The sequence below is a fragment of the Anser anser genome (assembly GCF_964211835.1).
Source record: "Anser anser genome assembly, chromosome: 6".
Classification (NCBI taxonomy): Eukaryota; Metazoa; Chordata; class Aves; order Anseriformes; family Anatidae; genus Anser; species Anser anser.
In genome coordinates this window covers 16,655,214-16,667,899 of record NC_139726.1, presented here as the reverse complement: position 1 = coordinate 16,667,899, position 12,686 = coordinate 16,655,214, and the positions used below count along the sequence as shown (strand labels likewise).

The 12,686-nt window shown below is 49.8% G+C and overlaps 1 protein-coding gene across 8 annotated transcripts in view; it reads left to right on the top strand.

Moving 5' to 3' along the window:
• Nucleotides 1–236: 236 nt before the first annotated feature.
• Nucleotides 237–12,686, top strand: part of SLC12A8 (solute carrier family 12 member 8) — a 53,125-nt gene continuing 40,675 nt past the window's right edge. The window contains exons 1-5 of one of the 8 annotated variants that reach the window (XM_083840655.1): nucleotides 237–395; nucleotides 3,987–4,207; nucleotides 5,079–5,225; nucleotides 8,461–8,652; nucleotides 11,837–12,068. In XM_083840655.1, coding sequence (XP_083696781.1) covers nucleotides 4,139–4,207; nucleotides 5,079–5,225; nucleotides 8,461–8,652; nucleotides 11,837–12,068 — 640 coding nt within the window. In that variant the 5' untranslated portion in view covers nucleotides 237–395; nucleotides 3,987–4,138. The other 7 variants (XM_083840649.1, XM_083840654.1, XM_083840653.1 and 4 more) reach the window with 7 other exon arrangements.

The following is a 12,686-nucleotide window of genomic DNA, read 5'->3' as shown; positions in this document are numbered from 1 at the left end:
AGGGCTGCGAGCAGGTGGCGGCTGCTCCGGGGCGGAACAGGAGCCCCATTTCCCTTCGGGGGGCACTGGGGAGCCCCATTCCCCCTCGGGGGGCACTGAGCACCTTGGTATTTATCAACCTATTTAACTATTCCTTTGCTTCCTCAGACTCCTGACGATTTCGGGCTCAGGGGAAGCCTGCTACGAAAGCCTAAACGGCTCTGCCCCGCTGCCTGCCGTCGGTCGGGGCTCCGGATTGTGTCAGCCCCTCGCTGCCGAAGCGGTGAGGGAGCGGTCCCCGAACCTGCCCGGCCACGAAGGAGGGCCCCGGGCACACGTGGCAGCGCCGGGCCGGCCCCCAGCGGGGAGGCGCCGCCGGGCAGCGCCGGGCCGGGGGCAGCGGAGAGGCACCGGCCGTGAGTGCGGGGCGGGGGGCGCCGGGGTGGGCCCGGGGACGGGGAGGGGGGAGAAAGGGGGGAGGGAAAAGCAAAAAAAAAAAAAAAAAAAGGGGGGGGAAGGCGACAAAAAGGGTAAAAAAAAAAAGCCCTCATAAAAGGGCCAAAAAGAGCTAAAGAAGGCAAAAAAGGGGGCAAAGGAAGGCAAGAAGGGAAAAAAAAAAAAAAAGACGGCAAAAGGAGGCAAAAAAAGAGTTAAAAAGGGCAAAAGAAGGCCAAAAAAAAAAAAAAGGAAGAGCAAAAAATGGCAAAAAAAAAAAGTTAAAACAGCAAAAAAAAAAAAAAGGCAAGAAAGAGGGCAGAAGAAGGCAAAAAAAAGAGGGCACAAGAAGAGGGCAAAAGAAGGCAAAAAAAAGAGCTAAAAGAGAGAAAAAAGGGGCAAAATAAAAGGGCAAAAGAAGGCAAAAAAGAGGGGCAAAGAGGAAAAGAAGGGCAATGAGGAAAAGGGAGGGAGGAGGAAGAAAAAGGGGGGAGGGAAGGAAGGCAGGCAGGCAGAGCCGGCCAGGTGAGCGGTTCTGGCTGGGCTGGTGGCTTCAAGTGGCTCAGTGCCCGGCACCACCGCTGCGGGGCTGTGGCAGGGACATGCTGGCACCCCTGGCACTGCCGTGGTGCAGCCCCAGCGTGCTGACTGTGCCACGGAGGTAGCGCTGCTCTGGTGAGCCCAGGCTTGCTTTCTGCCTCTTGTGTTCCACGTGTTATTTGTGCTGAATATATACGTGAAAAAAAATAAAAGAGCCAGGTAATTGTCGTGGCTGTTACGGTAAATGAGTAACAGGGAGGGCGAGGGCAGAGCGAGCGCTGCTACGTGTGGTGTTACATTTGCGGTGCTGGCGGCTGCTTCGTTTCCCTTTAATCCATCCCTACCTCAGGGTCTCCTAAATCAGGTGTTTTTAAAAACTTGACCAGGAGAGGAGTGGAGGGGATTTAAGAAACCTGAAGTGCTGCCGGGTCCCTTGGCGGTGCGAGGCCTTGGAAGTGCCTCCTCTGGCAGGAGCAGAGGCCTTGGAGGCTGCGGGACCACACGCAGCGGTGTTTGTAAAACCAGCCCTCTGTTGGAGAGCTCGCAGCTCCGAGACGCCTTTAATGGGACTATTAATAAAACATCGCTGCTTTGAAAAGGTGCAAAGGCCACAGAAAATTCATCTGGAGGAATATGCTTTTGTAATTAAGCAGGGAAGTGTCTCGGTAAAAGGAGACGAGGCTTTTCACTGCCCCGCGAGGGGGTTTCTAATGTGCTTGTAGCTCAAAATACATTGGAAAGATTAAAACAAGTGTTCTCGTTTGATTTATAGACTGGTTAGTGTCTTTGGCAGAAACCTGAGGAAAAGTAGTATCAATTAACTTTGGGATTAGATGCTTGCTTATATTAGAGGAAAATGACTGCTGTTTGGTGGTTTTGGCAGACTCGCCTGTATAGCTCAACATGCTTCTGCTCAGTCAGCGACCCAGATAGATAATACCGCCACAAAATACGTGTGTTTTGCAGTCACTTAGAAACCATGGTGTGCTCACGGTGAGAGGAAGGCTCCTGCCTGGAGGATTCCCACTTCTAGGGCCCGAGTTTCCACGGACGTGCGCCCAGCATCGCGTGCCGGGTCCTGGCACACTCCTTCAGCAATGTTTGCTTCGGTTACCTTGCAGTCTAAATGGATGTGTACATCTGTGCATGTAAACAGTCGCCGAATTAAATAATAGGCGAGGGGAAGGTATTAGGAGGTTTGAAACGCTACTGAGGAGCAATGTTGGAGAGGCAATTTCCTGTAATTGCAGAGGAGAAAGTGCTTGCAGCAACGCCACTGGGAACGCGTCGAAGCGGAAAGAGTACCGGGAGCTGTGTGCAGGGCGAGGGAGCGGAATAGGAGAGAGCTTGTAACGCTGAGGAAAAGGAAGGAAATCCTCAGATGTGGGGCTTTAAGTATCTAAGAGGGTAATGTTTCCTACAAGGTCAGCTCCAGGGGTGAAATCCATGGCTCTCCTCTCTGTGTTGTGCAAATTTTGGCCCCATAGTACCAGTGCATCCAACTTCCCTGTGCTGTTGTACACAGGGCGTGCTTCCAGCCATCCCTACCTACTGCAAAGAGCTGGGGCTGGCCACTTGTGGGCTCCCTTAGGAGAATGTGTCAAGAGACCAGGGCTGCCTGTAGCCTTCCTGGCCTTCATGCATACAGCTGGAACTGCTGCAAAAGACAGGAGCTTGGATGACCACAAGGAATCCTTTACTGAATAAAATTGCTGGCTTGGAAGGGCTGCACTGGGGAATCTTAGGAGAATATGTCTATTCAACTGTAATTGTGGTTCATGTTGCGTGTTTTCTTCCTCAAAAAAAAACCAGAAACACCTCCCATACTGCCCATTGGGCCCAGTCCCGCAGGAGACTTGCGGCCACCTGGAGGAACAGTGGCAGCGCAGGTTATTGATTTGACAGGGTCATGGAGGCAGGGTGGTGAAAGCTCTGATAAAAGCTGGGATTCACACCCTGCTGCCAAAATCCTGACAGACCTGAAGTGGTTTTCGCTCTGATTCTCTATGTCTCTGTCCCTATGAAATAGGAGCAACACATTTCTGTCATTTGCCTTGTCTTGTTAGCTTGTGAGTGTGACAAGTCAGAGATTTCTGCACTGTGCCTGTGGTAAATTGGGTAAATTGGTGTGGGTGATAATGTTTAGTTCTTGTAAACCTGTGAACTCAGCTGGCCAGGAGCTGAATCAGCCCCGGGAGAGCAGAGGAGGCAGGTGGGCTACCCTCCCCAGGTGCCGTGTAGCTGTGCTGAGAAGTGGCAGTTGGGGGGATGTGGCCGCTGGGTGATGGCCACTGCAGGGCCACCTGGGGAAGGTTAAGGCTTGTGGCCAGCTGGAGGGAGGGGTATAAATGCAGCTCTCTGTAGTTAGGAGCATAGAAAACAGACTGACAAAGAGAGGAACCAGAGATGTCAAGGTAGAGAAGTGCTTGTGCTAGCTTTTCCCTTCTGTTAAGTGGTGTTAAGTTATCCTTGAGAGAAAACCTGATGCTACCCTTTTGGGAGCACACGTGGTGTTGAATTAAGGCTGGCCCTCTGGTGGAGCCTGCCTCTGGCAGCTACAGATTTGAAGCCAGGCCACTGCAGACAAGAAGAATGTACCTGCAGGGGTGGGTATGACCATGGTTAAGGCAGTGTAATCATTAGTGGTGCTGGGAAGTAAATACTTTGCGTGACTCCTGTCATAAGAGCGCAGGAGCATGGAATAAAATTATCAGGCACCAGATTTAAAAGCAGTGAAAGGAAATACTTTTCCCAGGCAGCACATAATGAAGCTCTGGAGCTAGTGCTGCAGGATGCTGAGGGTGCCAGGAGTATGAACAGGCTCAGAAAAGCCCGTCAAGGGCCATTAAGTGTCAGGCCGCTGATACTGCCCCTGCTGCGGGTGGGCTCTGGGAGTGTCGCTGAGGGAGCGCTGCTCTCTGCCGTGCTGTTCAGCGTCGGCTGCCAGCCTCTGTTGGCTCCGGGTAACAGCCTTGTGCCTCTGCAGGCTCAGAAAGCAGCACTGGTGTCTTCTGTCTTTCCTTCTTCCACAGTAAGTGCAATAAAACCATGATTCTTACACAACGGGGGACCCAGCGCTGCAGGAGTCTGAGGGAGGAGAAGAGCTGACCTGCTCGGGTCAGTCCCGCCCGCCGTGAGGGCCGCAGCTGCGCCTGGGGCAGGCAGAGGAGACACAAAGGGTGCCATGTCCGGCCTGCGTGCTGCCAGAAGCGAGGGCTACGTGCAGGAGCTGTTCCACGAGGAGGCACAGCAGGTATGTCGGAGAGCTGTCTCCCTTCACAGCCTGGGTTTCTGTCTCTGGTGGTCTGCTCCTGTTAACCTCTGTGGCAGGTTAACAGGACTGAACAAAGCTGCCCCTCTTTCTGCTATGTAAACCTGAGGTGCTCCCTTTAGAAAGTCCAGCTTCTTCATAGGCAAATAGCAGCAGTTTTGGTCTGTAGAAGGGGTGTGGAATAATGTCCTGCCCAGGCAGCAGGGGCAGGATGAGGGCAGCTGCAATGGGAAAAGCTGCAGTTTCCCCGAGTTTCAGCTCTTGGCTCCAGCAGCTCTTAAATTCACAGGTGCCCTGAGTACCAGAGTCCTGTGTCTCCTCTCAAAATGCAGTGTCCTCATCCCCAGCTCTTTTGGAGATGGCTGTGTGTGATGGGGAAGCCTTCTTAACCTACTCTTCCAGTCCCAGGCTGTCCAGCCTGCTTTGTCATCTCCTCTGAGAGACTTCTCCAGTGCAGAGAGGACCCTGCTCATCTTGGTGGGGACAGAAAGAGAGGCATGACATAAGACATAGTAATAAATAGCTGCAGTCTCTGCAAAGAACCCCTCAAATGACATTTTTTGTTCATGTAATGTCATCAACCAGGTTAATTTGCTGAGGCTGAGTAGGATTCTGTTGCTGCTTATCCTACAATAATATAAATGCAGTGTTGCAGGGAGCCCTCTCTTCTAGGGCCCAGTGATCCCTACAGCTCTGCAGCCCATTGATCTTGGAGAACTCACAGCAAAGTCATGTCTTGGCACCTGTTGGTGGCCACCTCTGCTGCAGTAACACTGGTCGGCTGTTGCACCACTTCTGCAGCCTGCCCGTAGAGCGTGAGAGGCAAAACTGTGAAGGCTTTGCTTTCCTCTAGGTATCTCAAACGCAGACCAGGCCCTGGTGGAAGATTCAGCTGTTTGTGTGGGAGCCGGTGCTTTTTGGAACGTGGGATGGCGTCTTCACCTCCTGCATGATCAACATTTTTGGAGTGGTTCTTTTCCTGAGGACGGGATGGCTCGTGGTGAGTGCTGATTTGGTTGAATGTGTGACTAGGTAACTTCCTCCTCGCAACTTGTCTCTGTCACCACCCAGGTGTTTCTGGTTCTGTAATGCTCCTAGGCACTTTCTTGGTTCAGTCCTCTGGTTATTGCTTAGCTTTTCAGGAGGTGCTACTAAAATCAAAAGCTTAAGTGGTTTCTTCAAGTGTTCCTGTTTTAGCTTTCAGAAAAGAAAAAACAGCACATCAACCAACCTAGAAAATAAATAGGAACACCCTTGCACCGTTGAGGCAAAACAGCCACTTTACCAGAAAAATGTAGTTAGAGCTACTCTGCTGTCTTCCCAGCCCCACCAAAGGGGGTTTCTTCCAAACACATCTGTATTGCTTGGGGTCCCCATTATGTCTGGAACGGAGACTCCTCATTCAGGTGAAATTGTCATCCCTGCCAAAGGGACTTCCACTTGGGGATCCGGAGCAGTATCTCACTCGGGGTCAGAGCCCGTCTCTGCTCTCTTGCAGTGCGATGCAGGACTCTTCCTGATACAATATGTTATACTGTCCCTTAAAATTTCCCCTCAATAAAAGGCAAGCATCTCCAGGGAATGGTGGAATCTGAGCTTCAGGCAGAGTTTGCGTCACAGGCACAAGTTCGTGTCGCAGGCACGGTGGCCATCTTCCAAAAGGGGCAGGAAGCAACTTGCACTCTATATTGAAAATTGCTTCACTGAAGGCCAGAAAACCAGAGGGAATATTGGGACCCACACTGAAGGAAGAGCCATAGAAACTCCATATGACAGCTGAGATGAAATAGGGCTGCTCCCTTGCTGATGGCAGGGTGCAAACTGCATCCTGCGAATCCCCCAGTGGGTACGGATCAGTGTGCAGAGTGCTACTGCGTGTTATGCTCGCTTGCTTTGCCTTTCCTAGCAGAAGCATGGCTTGCAAATTTTGAGGAGAACTGCGGTCTGTTCTGGTGAAGAAGTCAGGATGATTTTCCTAGCTCCCTCTTCCTCTTGATCTGACTTCCTCCATGTCTCCTCTGAAAGCGAGCTAACTGCTGGAACGAGCACAAATAAAAATAAAGTAAGTAAATAAAAGAAAAAATGTAACAGCTGGAAGCTAGCATGACGGGGAAGGGAGGAGAAGTCAGGGTTGGCAGAGTTCATGTGGCAGAGCACAGTCATATGTTGATCCATGCGCAGTCAGGCTTTTGCTATGAATTTCCAGAGGTAAAGGTTGCGATAGCAGGGGACCCTAATCTTACAGACATGTTCGGCACTTACTGCCTTGCTACACTACCCACTCGCGCTCCATCTTAACACCTTCCAGCATGCACGCATAAATAAGCGTTGCTGTTTAAATTGGACTCTTTTTTCCTACTTCATTGGCTTGCTATTGTTGCCGCGAGACAACTCCATCCTTCCTCCCTGCTGGTGATCTGCAAGGATGAGTTACAGCTTTCCTGGTCCTGGTGTTAACCCATTCTTCTGCAGCAACTGCTAGCGTTAACTAGCTGCCACGTAGCCTGGTGCCTCCAGCAGGTTCTGGGAAAGCCCAAGGCCATGTGTATGTTTGCATGAGTGCTTTTTTTTTTTTTCATAACTGATGCGTGTCTTATTTGTTAACCATTTTAACCTGAGGGTAAGCGGGTAAGCTGTGGAAGAAAAAGAACAATTGTCCTTTTAAAAAGGAGTGTCAGATCCTAGTGGACTGTGGTGCTGACCCAGCCAGCAGCTGCATTTATAACAAACCTTGGCTCCGTTCCCTACTGACCAGATAAAGCTCTGTCAAAGGCAGCGGGACACTGAACCAAAATAGGATTTTATGATGATAGCAACATCCTGGATATGTTTCTGTTGTTTCACAAAAAGCAGAAAAGAGGAAAGAAAGGGGAAAAAAAAAAAAAAAAAAGAAAGGATCTGGGATTTCAACCAACCCCAAAGCTGAGAAGCAGCCTTTTAGTGCTGGTAATAAACAAACTCGTATCAAGGCTAGCGTGACCTCAGAAACTGCTGGAGTGGGAGGAGAGGGAGTGAGGTTGGAAAGGAGCAATGGGGACACGGCCTGTAATACGAGTCAAGGCAGAGGAGAGGAAGCCAGACGTTAACGAAGCACTGGGCACTGGAAGAGATTTCTGACAATGAGTTGGAGTCACCGTGCACTGGACTAAGCGATTTGCCAGCAGGGAAGGTGGGCTGGAGCACAAAGAAAAACTTTTGACCCTGGAAAATAAATTACAGCCATGTGAGAGAGAGGAACGGAAGGTCCTGAGTGCAGAAGGGGCGCTCAAATGCTTTTGGAGGCACTCAGCACCTTCCCTTTGGTTCTGTGGAAGGCGCCCTTCCACTCTACTTGGAAAATCCATTCCCAAATAGCAAAATGAGTGCCCCGAAGCAGGGGTTTGTGCTGGCCCCCGTGAGACACGCACCTGGCATTGCTCAGAGGCTTTTTTGCTCCTCACCCTGCAGCAACTCCTCCCTGGCGCTTCCTCTGCCTGGAGCAGGAAGGAAGTTTTTGTCAGCAGGGCGAAATCCTCCGCACAAAACTACGTGTGAGTAAATTGAGAGCGAGAACCACCTGCTACTTTGCATATATTGTGCAGATAAGGCCCAGCGTGAGGCGGTTTATGACTGTATTATTTATCTTCCACGCAGTGTTTCCTTTGGGGTTTTGTTCTTTGTTATCTCATCATTTGGGAGGATTAGAGCTTTGAAAGGTAAATGTTCTGATAAATTAAAATGCTGTCTTGATGCTTTTAATAAATCAGTTGTCACAGATCCCAAATGTTCAGTTTTGAAACTGTTTTTTTTTCTGAAAGCTTTTTTAAAAAGAAAAAAAAACACATTTCATTCTAAAACATAATGAAACATGGCGATAGGCAGTGACCTCCCTGTGGTCCTTGAGTCATTGTTTGACATCATTCTCTCTGAACCAGAAGACAAAATCAGTGATTCATGCAGGAGCCCAGTGATGGAGCAGGACCTTATCATGCAAAGGTCTGTCTGGCCACACAACGAGGCAGGCCTTCTTCAAAAGGGTATTAATAAGAACTGCAAATTTGGCAATCAGTTACCTTAATTAAGGTGGCAGTGTGTTGTTTTTGTTTTTTAATCTGTAGTGACTCCATAGTCATTGATCACAAGGAACTAGAAGCAGGCGAGTGTTTTTTTTTTTTGTCTCAACTGATCTGTGTTGTGTGAGTTGGATTTTTTTTAATCGTTTTTTTGTCTTTGTTTGTTTGTTTGTTTCATTGCAGGGAAACACTGGAGTTGTAATGGGCATGTTTCTGGTGTCATTTGTGGTCCTGGTCGCACTGGTGACAGTCTTATCCGGAATTGGGGTTTGCGAGAGGTGCAGCATTGGAAGTGGAGGCGTCTACTCCATGATTTCTACTGTCCTTGGAGGTCAAGTTGGGGGGACCATCGGCTTCCTTTATATTTTTGGCCAGGTAATTAAGAAAAAAAATTTAAAAACTTTGCAGTGTTTCTAAATATGCCCATAAGAGCAGGTCTGTGCATGGCAATCCACCACCTGGCACGGTCAAAATGGTGGAGGAGCTGGGTGTCTGAGCAGGTGAACTGTGCGGGACATCCATTCCAATCCCAAATTACCCCTGGTGCCAAGACACTCCTTTGCTGGCAGGAGACTTAAATTAAACTGAAGAGGGAGAGGCCAGGGTGGCCACCTAAAGCAGAGTGAGCAGGCTGGGCTACTATGTTGGCTTCAGCACACTCACTGTGTCCTTGGGGAGCACTTGGGCCAGGCGAGCCGTGACTGCTTCCCCACGGGAGCACAGAGAGCGGGAGGGGAGCTGGGCAGAGGTGAAGACCGCAGCTAAGTGACTTCTTGAGATCAGGAGTCAAAATTTTCTCTGTTTTCTGAAGGGCCCCAAGCAGCCAGCGGTGAAGCACAGAAATGCAAGTGCAGTAAACATAAGGAATGGAAAGTAATCTTTTAAATCTGTAGTAACTTAACCCCCTCCCCCCCATAAAGATGTTATGAACAGTCTAAAATGTGGTGAGCAGGGAAGAATTTTTATTGAGGTTTGTTTTTAAACGACTGGCTTGCAGCAATCTCTGAAAACCCTTAAAAAACACAACCCAAAAATAATCCCCTCTTCTCCTTTCACTCCAGATTAAAAGCAAGTGTCCATAAAATACAAATTGAATGCAGTTACAAGCCAAGATATGGAAATGGGCCACACATGAGAATCCTTCCTGTAATATTTTCCACTCTCGCTCTCCGAGCGGACCCTGTCTGGGAAAGCAATCAGGTTGCAGCCTGTCCCGAGGGTCGTAAAAGCTGGGCTCTGGCAGCCCCAGCCCGTAGTGAGGCATCCAGCATGCATGGGGGGCTGCGGGGTGGGAATTGGCAGCTCGCAGAGAAACTCTTTGCGTGCTCCCGAAAGCTGATGCGTTTCCCTTCTCTCTGGCTGTACTCAGCGGACTTTCTGCCCGATGTGCTTTGCACCAGCTATGAGCTGCATCCCCACTGCAAGCTGTGTAGGGAGTGCTTTAACCGGTCAGAAATGGGGCAGGAACTGGCCGTGTGCTGCTGATGCCCTCAGTGATGAGGAACTGCTCAGCATCGTGCTGCAATTCTGCCTGCTGGGGCTGCCTCAGCCAAGCTGAGCTGGGATGCAGCTTGGGGTCCTCCTGTGGTGCTCCAGAGGAGAGGTTTAGTTGGATCCTGCACGCCTGTACCAGGTCCTACAGAAACCAACGTGTGCTTGGTCACAGTGGCCCCGACTATAGGGTCAGGGTTTGGTGCTCTCCTCTGCAGTCTCCTTGTCTGGAGTGGCTCACCGTAAGAGCTGTTTGTGCAAGGAAAGGGTTTCTAGCCCTAAAATCTTTTTGTGCTAAAAGCGAAGATGAGGCAGCACTTGTCTGGGTGTGGAAAACCCACTGTGTTCTTCACCCAGCAAATTGCATGGCTTGCAAATGCTCTTAAGGAGCTGATTGTTGCAAGTGTTCAATCTTTTAATACATTTATTGGAGTTAGATTATGGTGTTTGTTTGTTTTTGTCTGTACTTCAAGTCTGAAGTGCAGCGTTTGTGTGCACCCTTGCAGCAGTGTGGGCTCAGGGTTCAACCTCAGCCAGCTCAGGAGAGAGCCTGTTCTGAGAAGAGAGCGTGGGGGTAGTACGTGTGTTGTCCTCTTAGTGGTGGTGTATAGGCTGTGCCAAACACAAGTAAAGAAGAGAAAATCCACTTATTTGGGGACTACAGAATGGGCCTAAACAAACAAATTTTTATGTATTGGCACTCAAGCGAGGCATTCACTTTGCAGGGTCTGAGATGTCTTTGCTGGAGATATTTATGGTGGGGCTATCAGCAAGGAAGAGAAGACTCTTTGAGGGTGTAGTTCACCTGACCTGTGCTAGGTCTGTTCTGCTGGAACTGTTGTATAAATGTGTTCTCCCCAAGAAGTACAGCTATTACGGGCATTGAAATCACGAGGCTTAAATGTATTCTGTGGAGACTAGCTAGCTCGTTTTCACACTTGAAGAACCAGTGTATATAGGCCAATCTAATCACCTTCCTGGACAATTAACTTTCTCGTCTAGACTATCTGGATAACAACATTTATGAGAAGAAAAATAATAATGTTACGTCTTAACCATTTGCAAGCATTTAAGTTGACATAAGAGTCAATGATCAGAACATAGTTTAGGACGTGTGCCCCCTGTTTTTTTTAATGAGATGTCTGCCTGTGGTGGAAGTGAATCCTCCTGCAGCTTGGTGGTCCTGGAGGTGTCTGAGCCTGAACAGGTGAATCCCATGTATGTTGGTTGCCTAAAATAGTGCATGAGCGTGCTGCTCGCTCCTTGGTTCAGATCAGGAACTTTTTCCAGGTGCGCGATGCAGCTCATATCTTCCCTGTTACCTGGCTGCTGTCACCTAAGTAAAAGAGCAGGCTGGCAGGTCGGGAGGCTCAGGTCTCCGAAGGCATGATGCTTAGCCAAGGGAGGAATTACCCTGCCCTGCAGGGTGATCTGAGGCCTGAACCTGCAGCGGTTTTCCTGCACTGCAGCTGTCCTGTCCTGCAGACTGCCAGCTACCCTGGGAAGGGTGCTCGTCCTGCTCTGCAGCAAGAAAAACAAACGGCTTCCCCAAGTGCTCGGGGGGCATAGGCTGCACAACGCGCTCTCCTCAAACGTGCAGGCTGCCTTCCAGTAGCAAGATGGGGAGCCGGTGAAACATCAGGCTATGCATCCAAACCAAATACTGAGTTAAAAATAAACCTTAGGAGGCAGTGAAGGGGGAAGCATGCAGCCGTTCTTCAGGCAGGTGTTTGTCCAAGAGCCTTTCTTTCAGAGAAATAGGAGAAAGGAAGAAGCTTATAGAGCTTGACTCATCCTTTTCTTCCTTGGTTATGTCAGGGTGGTTTCTCTTGGGAAGTTAATTGAGGGTAAATTTTAAAGCCAGTGGGAAGTTGCTGGTTGCTGCTGTGTTTACGTGAGCAGTGCATACTCTGCCTTCCCCACACTGCCCTGACAGTGGGCTCTGTTGTAGTAATTAAGGTTCAGTCCCTGTAGGTCAGAGTTGCCTTAAATACTGTCGCGTGACAACAAATATCTGCCCGCTATGGGCACTGCACCCACAGGATGCTCACAGACCACTGTCCTTCAGTGTGTTGCAGGTGCCATGTACATCACGGGCTTTGCGGAGTCCATCGCAGATGTGCTGAGCCTCAGCAACATCTGGGCAGTGCGGGGCATTTCCCTGGCTGTCCTGCTGGGGCTGCTCGGGATCAACCTGGCGGGGGTGAAGTGGATCATCCGCCTCCAGCTCCTGCTGCTCTTGCTGCTGGCTGTCTCGACGCTGGACTTTGTCATCGGGTCTTTTTCGCACCTTGATCCAGGTAAAGCTGGGGGTCCTGAGCTTTGGGATCAGTGCATGTTGGTTGTCTGTTTTTTTTTTTTTTTTCCATAGGGTTTTTTGTGAAGGTGTGTATCCAGACAGAGGTAGAGCTTGGGGCTGCCAGATGTGGCTTTCCTGTGCTTTCTTACTAAGCCTGTAAGAGACAACCCCTAATTTTGCAAGGAATAAGTTTTTCCAGAGCATTGCCGAAGATAAGCCATTAATTTGGGCAACTAACCTCAGGAATCTAGCTTTTAACGTGTGCATTTGTTACACTCGTATTGCCCTTGAAGGTTTTCTAGCAACTGAGAGCTGCTGCGTTTGTGATTGAGGTTGGTAACCTGCTTGCTGTTCGACTTTGCATTAAGAATTGTGCTGATGAAAACATGAGATTACAGAATCACAGAATGGCTGAGGTTGGAAGGGACCTCTGGAGGTCAGCTGGTCCGACCCCCTGCTCAAAGAGGGCCACCTAGAGCAGGTTGCCCAGCACGAAGACTATTACAGCTCCAACTTGGCACGGAGGAAGTTTTCTCACTGGAGGTGTGTGGCATCCCTTAAGCCCTGGCATTGCGGTGTGCGGTCAGTGCTGGCCCCAGGCTTCCCAGCTGAGGAAGCA